This window comes from Xenopus tropicalis, chromosome 6, assembly GCF_000004195.4.
Source record: "Xenopus tropicalis strain Nigerian chromosome 6, UCB_Xtro_10.0, whole genome shotgun sequence".
Lineage (NCBI taxonomy): Eukaryota > Metazoa > Chordata > Amphibia > Anura > Pipidae > Xenopus > Xenopus tropicalis.
The window spans coordinates 126,027,631-126,039,886 of record NC_030682.2 but is presented as its reverse complement, the minus strand read 5'-3'; the positions used below and the strand labels follow the sequence as shown (position 1 = coordinate 126,039,886).

The 12,256-nt window shown below is 40.7% G+C and overlaps 1 protein-coding gene across 3 annotated transcripts in view; it reads right to left on the bottom strand.

Annotated features, from left to right (window-relative positions):
• The window catches only part of ripk2 (receptor interacting serine/threonine kinase 2), a 32,953-nt gene extending 26,705 nt beyond the window's left edge, over window positions 1-6,248 (bottom strand). Inside the window, exons 1-2 of one of the 3 annotated variants that reach the window (XM_031904130.1) lie at window positions 5,544-5,633; window positions 4,131-4,406 (exon numbers count right to left, since the gene is read on the bottom strand). Coding sequence is in view for 2 of the 3 variants with exons in the window: in XM_031904129.1 (XP_031759989.1) it covers window positions 5,544-5,803 (260 nt within the window). In the remaining variant the exon portion in view is untranslated. Of the gene's footprint in view, window positions 1-4,130; window positions 4,407-5,543 lie in introns of all 3 variants that reach the window. The other 2 variants (XM_031904129.1, XM_002939155.5) reach the window with 2 other exon arrangements.
• Between the last annotated feature and the right edge of the window lie 6,008 nt (window positions 6,249-12,256).

Genomic DNA, 12,256 nt, shown 5'->3' with positions numbered 1-12,256 from the left:
ATATCTGATTTCTAGATAGTCTTTGTATTTCTTGATGTTGGGCACCTGTGCTCTTTTGTTTTTCTGTTATTTTTATTTCTTTGTTGGTTCACTACATGGTATAATCTCCCTATTTGGTGACGTATGATAACATCATCCTCACTCATTTCCCACCACTGAATGCTGTTTAGACACTGTTGTTGCTGTATTTGTCACTTTGAAAAAGGCCAGAATACTAGCTGAAACGTTAGTCCCCCACAATAAAACACCATTTTTTTGTATAAGTCCTGTGAGTGCAGATCCCTCATTGGTGTATATATATATATATATAGACAGACAGAGTACCGCACACAAAGGGACTTTGTAGAGAAAACAAAAAAATTTATTGAAAAATTTTTTTCAATAAATTTTTTTGTTTTCTCTACAAAGTCCCTTTGTGTGCGGTACTCTGTCTGTCTACTAAATTGTTTGACCAGCACCAAGGGCATTTGCTTTATTTACAGGGTGTGCTCCTCTTTTGTTTTTGTATATATATATATATATATATATTGTGAGCAATGCAGTGGAAAAGGTCATTATTTGGTGTATTTCAACCAGTGTTAATAGTGGGATACAAATGGCCCAAGGTAAAATGCCTGGTTTTACAGCAGGTAATGCTGTGTTGGAGTAAATCTCCTTTAAGGCTTTGATTTGGCCAGCTGTAGGGAGCTGCCTGATTAGGCTGCAGGTGAGCAGCCAATAAAGAGGGCTGTGTGATTTACACAGGAGTGGGAGTTGCAATTGAACGCTGACTGAGTGAAGGTCACTCTCAGAGCAGGAGGGCTGCCTGTGTTAGGAACTCCCAGAGGAGCTGGGGTGCCACTTGCCACTGCCAGGAAGCAGAGGGAGTGCTGACCAAACGGATGACTGCTGAGAGGGCTCAGCAAGGCTTACTGTGAAGCCTGTGTGTTCCAGAGTGTGGAACTAACCCTGGGAGGTGAGAACCCTGAAGAAGGGACATATCAAAACCCTGAACTGTTTATGAACTTATGTCTTTATGTTTCTGTTGGGAAGAATTGGCCCTAAATAAACCTGAGTTTTGCCTGAAGACTTGGTGTCCCTGTCTCTATGCTCCAGATCCTCTGCCTGCCTGCCTGCCTACCATTGCTAATTCCCCCAAAATTGCGTGTACAGGCATTCAGCATGTCACAATATATATACACTATATATAATTAATTTCCATGTAACAGAGTAATTACAGAGTGGTTCCTTTAATCACTGATGGGAGTGGGGATAATTACATTGTTTTAGATTGCCATCAAAATAATTATCTAATAAAATCAACCACACCTGGTTGTTGTTCAAGGTTCTCCGAGTGAGAAACAAGATCATATTAAAGAGTTAATCCTTCCTTTATTTTATTTAGCACTAACAAATTCCATAGCAAATTACAGAGTCTACACACCATTCACAACAGTCACTGATCCAGTGGAGCTTACATTCTAAGGTCTCTTCTACATTCATACATGGCAGGCCTGGTTTGGGATACAGTAGGTAGATCACGCATAGACTACAGCAGTGATCCCCAGCCAGGGGCTCAGGGGCAACATTTTGCTCCCCAACCTTTTGGATGTTGCTCTCAGTGCCCCCAAACCAGGTAGTTATTTTTGAATTCCTGACTTGGGGGCAAGTTTTGGTTGAATAAAAACAAGATTTCCTACCAAATAAAGCCCCTGTAAGCTGATAGTGTGCATAGAGGCCCCTAATAGCCAATCTTAGCCCTTATTTGGCACCTCCATGAACTTTTATGGTGCTTGTGTTGCTCTCCAAGTCTTTTTACATTTGACTGTGGCTCACGAGTAAAAAAGGTTGGGGATGCCTGGACTACAGGCTTGTTTAACACTTGTAGCTGCCCCCCACAGAAGTGACCACCCTGACAGGTAACCTTGATATATTCCAGACTAAGATCTACATTTGTATTTATTTGAGCTTTCAACCTTCAAAAACAATTACAGGAAACATTTGTTTCCTAAGAAAATAGAATTTTTTTCTAACAATTCCAACGTAATTGCGCCTGTGCTCTCAGATGCATCTGCCACAACTGAACCTGACATGTCAAAATGGGCGCAATTGTGCTAGCGTTTTGATATATATTGGGTGCAGGCTGTATCTGGCATTTCTAATGCATGCATTCACAAAGGCACAGGTTTCCAATTAGCTGTTTGTAAGACAATTATATAGCGAGGGCCATATGAGCTTCTTAAAGTGCCATACAGTCTTCCCCTATGACTACAGCTAAACGCAGCTAAAGGCAATGGTCAGCACTTGCACATGTATGAGCCTTGAAAGCACCATGATACTTTTGCAGTTCAGCCATGGCTCCATGCTTATTGCAAGGGATTCCCCAACCCCACAAAAGGAGAGTGAACAGAGCTCCAAACCATAACCAAAAACATCACAAATAGACATTTAATAAACACATGCCTAGCATCTGACTCCTTCCATGATCAACATATTACAGCTCATTTGCGAATACAACATATAATTTGAGGCTCGGAAGCACTCAGAGCAAGCTGTGTCACGCTAAAACATTTGACAAAGTATTTACTTTTTTCTTTTAAAGTAGATACAAACAATGAAACCAGTTTTAAATGTATCTTTACTTTTGATTTTTGGCTTTTTGACGCATTTGCCCCAGCCCTCTTAGCCCAGCTCCCTGCTTTATGAATGCCATAAGAACACAGTATTTTCTGCAATTTTTAATTTACTAAACATGTATTGGATCTGTTATCCAGAAACCTGTTGTCCACAAAGTTCCGAATTATGGGAAGCACATAATTCAAATTTTTAAAAATGATTTCCTTTTTCTCTGTAATAATAAAACAGTAGCTTTTACTTGATCCCAACTAAGATATAATTAATTATTACTGGGGGGTAAATCCATTTTTTCTATATAGGAAGCTCAGGCCACCCCCTTAAGCTGCTGCCCTAGACACAGGCCCTACGGTATACAGTAAATACAGCCATGCCTAAAAAAATGCCATGTACATCAATGCAAAATTATGTCAGTAATTACCCACAGGGCATATGAGAGAAAATAGAGAATAGAGAAAGTGAGGGAAAGGTCAGACATTGTTGCAAGAGAACTTGCATAACAATGAACCAATATTTGAACCCAGTCCTTCCTTTTGTACTCAATTTTGCACTGCCACATGCCAAACAGTCAGGACGTTAAAGGACCAGTAACACCAAAAAATGAAAGTGTATCAAAGTAATTCAAATATAATGTACTATTGCCCTGCACTGGTATAAGAGGAGTGTTTGCTTCAGAAAGATGACTTTAGTTTATATAAACTAAGCTGATGTGTAGCCATCAGGGCAGCCATTCAAACTGAAATACAGCTATTTGGCACAGGTTGCATAGCAGATAAGCTCTGTAAACACCATAGTATTTTACAGAGCTTATCTGTTGTCTGCTATGTAACCTGTGCCTTTTCTTCTTTTCCCACTTGAATGGCTGCCGCCATGGCTACACAGCAGAGTATTTATATAAACTATAGTAGTCTCCCTGAAGCAAACACATCAGCTTTACCAGTGCAGGACAACAGTACATTATATTTTTATTACTTTGATATACAGGTATGGGACCCATTATCCAGAATGCTCGGGACCTGGGGATTTCCAGATAAGGGTCTTCCATAATTCAGGTCTCCTACCTTAAGTCTACTAAGAAAATTATTTCAACAGTATTTAAACCCAGTAGTATTGTTTTGGCTCTTAGTTGGGATCACGTACAAGGTACTGTTTTATTATTACAGAGAAAAAAGGAAACCATTTTTAATAATGTGAATTATTTGATTAAAATTGAGTCTATGGGAGATGGGCTTTCCGTAATTCGGAACTTTCTGGATAATGGGTTTCCGGATAAGGGGTCCCAGAGTAAGTGCAAAAAGTGAGTGCAAAAGATAAGCACAATTAACCATGTTTCCCACAATGCAGCTTTTCTCCCTGAAAATACCTTTCCACCAATGTCGATACAAAATTTGTGTCCTTTAGCATGGAAGTTGCACTAGGGATCTTGAAGGTGTCATACAGGTGGGACATGCACAAGATCTGTGTGCGTGATTTATTTTAATAGCATGTTTAATAGCTCTGGGGGTGTGATAAATTACCTGGAATTGCACCCGACTGGATTCAATGGCAATTGCTTGAATCTGTGGTTGAACACATGGGCAAGGCTAAGAAATGTGACAGTCAGCGTTTAAGAAAAAACAAAGCTGGTGATAACCGGCCTCATGGAATGACTGTTATGCTGAGGAATGAAGACTGACACATAAAGATAACTGCCTGTATACAGTAACTGTTTAACCAGCATGGGCAAAACAAACAGTCCTGCTTCCCCAAAGTCCTTTAGGCCTGAGGATGATTCAGAAAGTGGTCGGGAAATGCTGAAAAAAAAGTGAAATAAGGCATGAAAAAGTTTTATGTTGCTGAATGCTGGAAAACCCCTGTTCAGTTTGTTATATGTTTATTCCTGCCAATAGTTTGCATATATGGGAGAAATGAAAGCTGGCGTTGATTTTAAATGGCAAATTCACCAAATAGTTTGGATTTTTTTCTTTTATAAGGTGCTTTTTTTCAGCTTAAAGGACAGTTACTGGGGGGGGTGGGTTCAATGTTGAACTGTGGAACAGTGCAACTACTGGATTGGCCAAACCTTCCTGCAGGTTCTTTGCGGTCATATGAGGGTTTGGTGTTGACATTCTGGCCAGTATACAAGCAGTACTTTCTGAAAGCTGTCTTGGTCTTCCAGATTCGGTTTTGCCTTCCACAGTTCCCCTTAAACTACAATTTCTTGACATTACAGAAATCGTGAGCTGGAAGCATTTTGCAATCGTTTGATAGCATTTCCCTGCTTTGTAGGCGTCAGCTTCATTTTCACATCCTTACTCAATAGCTTAGAGGAGCCCATGGTTGTTGGGTCTCTTTAGTTCTGCGGTTGTCAAAAAGTGACACAATTCCTAATAAATATTTAGGTCCAATAAGGTATATTGGGCCAGGGACCTTGCAAAAACAGTTTTTATAACTGGACAAATGGAAGAGGGCCCAACATTTTACACGTCACTGTTTTCTTATGTCAGTGAGATATATATTACAAATATGTTGTTTTTTTACCCACTGATTCCTGCAGTAGTTCTGCACTAACTTTCACTTGCAACATTAACCAAACATGGTATTTGGCACAAGTGCTTTATGGAGGAGCAAATCATTCCCCCTTAGTGCCCTAGCACTTGTATCAAATGTAAATTATGGCTATAGTGTAATGTAATGTTCCCACCCTTGGATCTACATGGAATCCTTCATAAACATTCCTACATGCCTTCATTTTATTTGCTGAGGGCTTTGGAGGGCTGTTAAAACACACACCCACATATAAAAAAATGATATTGCACAGAGTGAAATTTCTATACATGGGTTTAACTACCTATATGGAATACTGCATGTTGACTGCCATGTAGCACTAGCAAATAATACAAATAACTGAATATTAGTGCCCACCGCAAGCTCACAGTTTAGTCACTCACCTCTCCACCAGATGGCGCTCTGTCGGGAAGAACTTCACAGCAACTCTCACCCTCCAATCAGAGTGGCAAGCACTGTGTACGGTCCCATAAGCTCCTTTATTAATGAACTTCAGGTCTGTGAGTTTCTGATATGGGATGCACTGCAGGGAACTGCTGATACTGGCAGCCGGAACGCTTATACCTTCTTCAAGGTTTAGAGAATAGCGAGTGCCCGATGGATAAGTGGACGCAGATCCCCGGCTGCCATCGCCGCTGCTCATTCTGTCTCTCCGTAACTATCAGAAGCCAGGGAAGGGCTGCCGGAACGACTACAGCACAGAATATAAAAGTATGTTTGCTTTTCCCGGAAGGAGAGGGCAGCCCGCCTCCCCAGCTTGTTTCTGCCGCAGCTCCCTTTCCACTAGGTGAAAGTGAAAGAAAAGTAAAGCAGAAGTTCCAGTTCTCCCACCCACAAACTTTCCTAGAAAAAAGTTTGGCATTAAAAGAATATTGGCAAATAAGAGGAAGAAGCTACGGGATGAGTTGCACGCTGAGCGTCAGTCATTGCTGGGAGTCAGTCATTGCTGAGAGTCAGTCATTGCTGGGAGTCAGTCATTGCTGAGAGGAGCTGCTGCTGCTGCTGCTGCTGCACACCTTTGTACCACAGCAGCCCCGGCTGCCTGAGCCACACTCCTTCCTGGTAGCGACAGGCCCTGGGGGAGGGAAGGGGAGGAAGTGAGAAAAGGAACAGCACAAAGGGTGCACTAGATTCTGCCATCTGTCTGGTAGACTTTATATTTGAGAGCTTATTTTGTGGGGCAATAGGGAAAGTACAAAAAACGGAAACCCTTTTGCACCTTGCCCCACAAGTAGCAGCCATTCTGCTGAGGAAATTGCACTTCCACGTGACTACAGTGGCACTTGCATTACTCACATGGCACCTGCTCCTTGCACTTCTGCATAGCGCATAGCGCTGAGCCCCCATTCGTTAAAGGAAGCCCAGGACCTTCTGCCACCTTAAACATGGGTTAATTCCAGGATTCTTATAGCAGTCTGCATCAAGAGGGGTGACTTGTGCCCAAAAAAATCACACGCTAATTACTTTTATAACAGCGAAAGGGGCACCATCTCCACTATGGGAGTCCACTAAGGGACCACAAATCAGGAATGCCCAGCCTGTGGCCCTTCAGCTGTTGTTGATATACAACTCCCAGCATCCCCCCAGACAGCTGGAGCCAGATTCAATTTGATGAGAAAAGTTTCTCTTCCTACTTCAGTTCCATATTTTCCCATTAAGCCACATTCAGTTCAATTGGAAAAAACTGAGGGGTCATTTTCAATGCCCCATGCAGCGTGCAAAGTGTGAAAAAGACCATTTTTTTGCACTTTGCCCAATAGCTGCATGCTTCTGTGCTCCACTTTCTAGCCAAAGACCTGGGGACTGCTGTTTGAATCTAGTGCTGCCTGCGTTAGGCCACTTTAGATTCAAAAGAGGCAGCTCCCACCCCCAACATGCACTCCATTTCATGCTCAAATTAGGGAGCAGAAGGAGGCACAGCCCACATTGGGGGGTTGTACTTACTGAGGACAGGGCTGAGCCTGATGCAACTTCTTTGCGCAGATTGCTGGATTTTTAAACCCGACGAACTGGGCAGAGAGCAACAAACCCAATTTTTCATGTGATTAACCATAAAATAATCTGGAGCATAATAACACTTGCATCATTTGACAGCGCAGGTGCTGAGCCCTGTCATTGTATACCATACCTCACCAGGTATTACTTTATCTTTCTCTTTGTCAATATTTATTCTGTCCGGATTATTGACATACTTTATAGGAGGCCTGAGAAATAAGTAGCAAGTGCTGCAAAACAAGCTGTGCCTGGCTCAGAGTTCACATACTTTATTAGAACCACATACCTGGCAATTCAGCAGCAATAGTGCCACATTAAATGGAAAACATACATGCAATTTTAATTAGTAAAAGGATAGTGGTTACTAAAAGATTGGATTCAAATGATACTCTCCAGCAAGAGCTCAGCTTCAGGGGGCTCGTCATTCAGCCACAGTTGCTGTACAGAGTTGGAGTAGTAAAGATGGTTATACAGGAATGGGATCTCTTATTCAGGAACCAGTTATCCAGAAAGTGCAGAATAACATGACGACCCTTTCCCATAGACTCCAATGGGAACTCCAACTAATTCAACTTTTTAAGCAAGATTTTCTTTTTCTCTATAGTAATAAACCAGTACCTTGTATTTCATCCCAACTTAAATATAATTAATCCTTATTGGAGGCAAAACAGTCCTATTGGGTTTATTTAAAGTTTAAATGATTTTTTAGTGGAAGTTATGAGGATCTAAATTACGGAAAGATCCTTTATCTGGAAAATCCCAGATCCCACTCATTTTGGACACATCCATGTCCCATACCTGTATATATATATATTTTTTTTCAAGGTCCCAAAAGGGACCGAAACGTCGGTTGTACATGCAATTATAATACATTAATATTTATTTGAACCACAAGACCCTTGGTGCTGGTTGTGTTTGATTCAGTATATACAGTATATATATATATATATGTATATATACATAGGATAAGGGATCTTTCTGTAAATTTCCTCAGGGTGCATGTACTGTTCAGTTTGTGGCCTGCCATAACCAAAACTTCCCCTTTCCCCTGGAAATAGACAACAAAGCAGCTGTTCCCTGTAACAGGCGAGAGAGTTTCTCGCACACGTACAGAAGGGCCTTGGGTTTCTGGGCTGCCTTCTCCTGAATGCATGGTGAGGGACAGGGAAATACAGCTTGTTCAGAGATCTCTGAAAATTTCAAGCTAAAACGAGCCACACAGAGATCTTTTGTAACTGCCCGAAAGCTGGTTCAGTACCTTCTGTTTTTATTATAGAGTCCTATTTCTATTTTCATGCTGTATAAACGCAGTTTTGCGCATGTTTTTGTCCGCTGTGTTTACAAATTAGTATTCCCATATGCATCTTCCCGTGTAGTACCACCCATTGCTTCACCCCTGGCACTTCCACCCGTATTTATCCCCTTCTCCATGACGGCTTTCTGTGGAGCCCAGTCAGTTAAACAGATGATCAAACAATGTGGAAGTAGAATCTTCTGGTTACAGTGTGTGGGTAAAGGAGTGTTAAATCTTAGTATGGATATCAAGTCAAGTGAGTTGAAATCACAAACTGCACTGGCACCTAATACATACAGGATGGGCTTGTGTGAATTCAAGGGTTCCCATAGCAGGGTGTGTCAAAAGCCAACTTGTGCCAAGCCAATATTTGCAATGGGGAACTATTTAAAAAAATGTAAAGGAAACTATACCCTTGTATAGGCCTCTACAAAAATATATTGCGTGAAACAGCTCATATGTAAAACCCTGCTTTGTCTATATAAACCAGTTTCTCAAAAATATACTTATTTAGTAGTATGTGCCATTGGGTAATCCTAAATAGAAAATTGCCATTTTAAGTACTAAGGGCCGCCTCCTGGGATCATAGGATTCACAGTGTACACAAACAAGCCAAGGCACACATACATGCTAGGCCCCATCAGCCAATGAATGGGCAAAGTTCTGTCTTTTGCTCCCACACTACTTCCTGTTACAGTTAGAGCTGCATTATTTCCTGTCAGCTGATCTCTGAGGGAGCACACAGCCCATCACTAAATGGCGGCTCAAGGGAAAGGAAGTAAAAGGCAATATTTACTGATATATATATATATTCCATTTTAGTAAGATTCTATAATAGGCATTTAATGCAATGATACCAAGATCGGCACAGGAAAAAATCACTAGAACAGTAGAACCACTAGTGGGGCTGCCCAGGAGGCTTAAATTGGTTGTTCACCTCGAAGTTAACTTTTAGTATGGTGTAGAGCGTGATATTCTGAGACAATTTGCAATTGGTCTTCATTTTTTTATTATTTGTGGTTTTGTAATTTTTTCACTTTTTGTTCAGCAACTCTCCAGTTTGGAATTTCAGCAGTTATCTTGTTGCTAGGGTCCAAATTACCTTAGTGACCAGGCATTTATTTGAATGAGAGACTGTTATATAAATAGGAGAGGACCTAAAGAGAAAGAAAAGTAATACAAAATAACACTAACAATAAAACTATAGCCTCACAGAGCAATTGTTGTTTGGCTGCCGGGCAAATAATAAAAAAACTATAAATAATAAAGACCAATTGAAAAGTTGCTTAGAATTGGCCATTTTATGGCATACTAAAAAAAGGTGACCCATCCCTTTAACGTTTGGTTCGTCCCGTTTTAACCCTCCTCTTGAGAATTTAATAATCCACTGCTTTTGCATGTAAGCCATCCCAGCAGCCATAGCCTTACAGTATATGGTTTATGGCAAGCTTATCACCACATCAGTTTGCCTCTGGATTCTTCTGTGCCTGCTGCAGTTTATTTGCCTCACGTTTGCACCGTATCATGGCGTGCATTCAGATGTTTGTATCACGCTGCATTTTAATGTACAAAGATTTTTATGCGTGCCTTAAATTACCTAGTCATGCTTAGCTGGAACTGACTCACAATCATTGGCTTCCTGAATTGGGACACAGAAACGATCATTACAAACATGAAATAAATGTTCCGCTTTAAATTACTGTTATAAAAACAGAATAATATATTTACTATGTGCTAATTACAATGGCTGTGTGCTGCATATTTAATTCCTATTATAAAATGCATTGGCGCAGTAACTCTCTCTATACAATCGTACTTCCTGCAAACAGAGCTTTTCCTGCTGCTGAATTGAGCTCATTACAGTGCGGCATTGGGGGACTATTTCTACATATGCAGTAAAAGAGAAGGTTCTTCAAGACTTTATGCAAAACATTTTGGGGGTGCCAGAACCAATCAGAGTGCAGATATTTCTCTCATCTCACATTTAACTGTTACTTCTTCCCATCTGTACTGGTTGCCATTGTATGTCAGTCAATGCCAGATGGTGACTATATAATTGCCAGCTACTCTTGTTTTTCACTCTCTTTTTCAGGAAATACGCCTCCTCCCATTTTATGACCATAATCGATTTTCAGAGCCCAACCTGACAACCTGTAGTTATTGAAGAGTTGCTTAAAAGACTTGTATTGTTATAACCATAAACATCACAAAGCAACGCCATATGAAACAAAGGCTGTGTCTCTGACTTGTTATATTGTAACTGCAACAAAGTTCTAGCTATAAATCGGTGAACAAATCAAATGAGGTCTGTGTCACTTCAATGCTGATACAGCCCATCTCAAAGATTTTATTAGTTGCAACTAAAATCTGCTACAAGAAAAGCTTGCCTTACTCGTGGCAGGGTAGTTCACACTATAAAGCTACTATGTCTATGCTACATGGCCATTTCAACAACCACTCCCCCCTCAAAATATCTCAGCAGGATACTGTCTAATATTCAGTACTGCAGAACTTTCAGCCCTGACCCCAAACATTATTAGTTTTCAGTGAATGCTGGAAAGTCTAGTTCACAGATATAGGGTCATGGGTTGGGACAAGTGCATATGTTCCATAAGCAGTTGTCCAACCCATGGAATACCTGGTACTAGAGACCTGCGCAGGTTCAAACCCATACCCAATTACACGCTTCCTCACCCTTGTCACATGGCTCAGCACCACTCTGGCCCACTGGTAGATCCATACACAGTAGACAATCAATTTTAGCTGTAAACTGATTAGGGATGCACCAAACCCACTTTTTTGGGTTCGGCCGAACCCACCCTGACGGATTCTGCCGCATCCGGAACTGAGGAAGGGTAAAAAATTGGCGCACGCTCAGCGCGGTGAAAAAATTGTTCCCCCTACCATTTAACTGAATCCGGGATTTGGTGCATCCCTAAAACTGATGTTCTGCCAATGTAGGAACAAAGCAGTATGCAATTCATCCTTAATTGGTGCATATCACAACATGTTTTGGGAACTACTCCATTTTTTAAGAGGTTTAAAAGGTTTCAAGTAGTTCCCAAAGCGTGTTGTGATATGCACCAATAGTGGGCGAATCAGCGCTAATAAGCTCTCCCATATTCTGCTTCAGTTCTACTTTGTGGATTTTTTTTATCGCATTATGAATAGTGTATGTTCTGAAACAGCAGAAATAAGAACTACCTTGGGCTCCACTCTTAACTTTTACTGTTTTCTGAAAACTGATGTTGTAGAACACTGTTCTAGTCATACTATACTAACTATACTACAGGTATGGGATCCATTATCCAGAAACACGTTATCCAGAAAGCTCAGAATCACAGGAAGCCCATCTCCCATAGACTCCATTTTAATCAAATAATTCACATTTTTAAAAATGATTTCTTTTTTTTATGTAAAAATAAAACAGTACCTTGTACTTGATCCCAACTAAGCTTATTAATCCTTACTGGAAGCAAAACAATCCTATAGAGCTTAATTAATGTTTAAATAATTGTTTAGCACATTTAAAGTATGGAGATTTAGGAAGGATAACTTATCCAGAAAACCCCAGGTCCCATACCTGGTAGCACCTCAGTTCCAGAATGACCTCCCAAAATGTCTAATAGCACATCATTAGGTCTTGGCAGCAACTCTACACCTGCTTCTGTTATCTAGGTATGTACCTTATAGGAAATTAGGGTTGTTTTAGATTACATAGTGCTCCAATGAAGAGTTTTTTTTTTTAAATTGATAAAAAACAGAAGAGGCTGAACCTTGGAAAGCACCCCTTCCTTTAAGGGAACC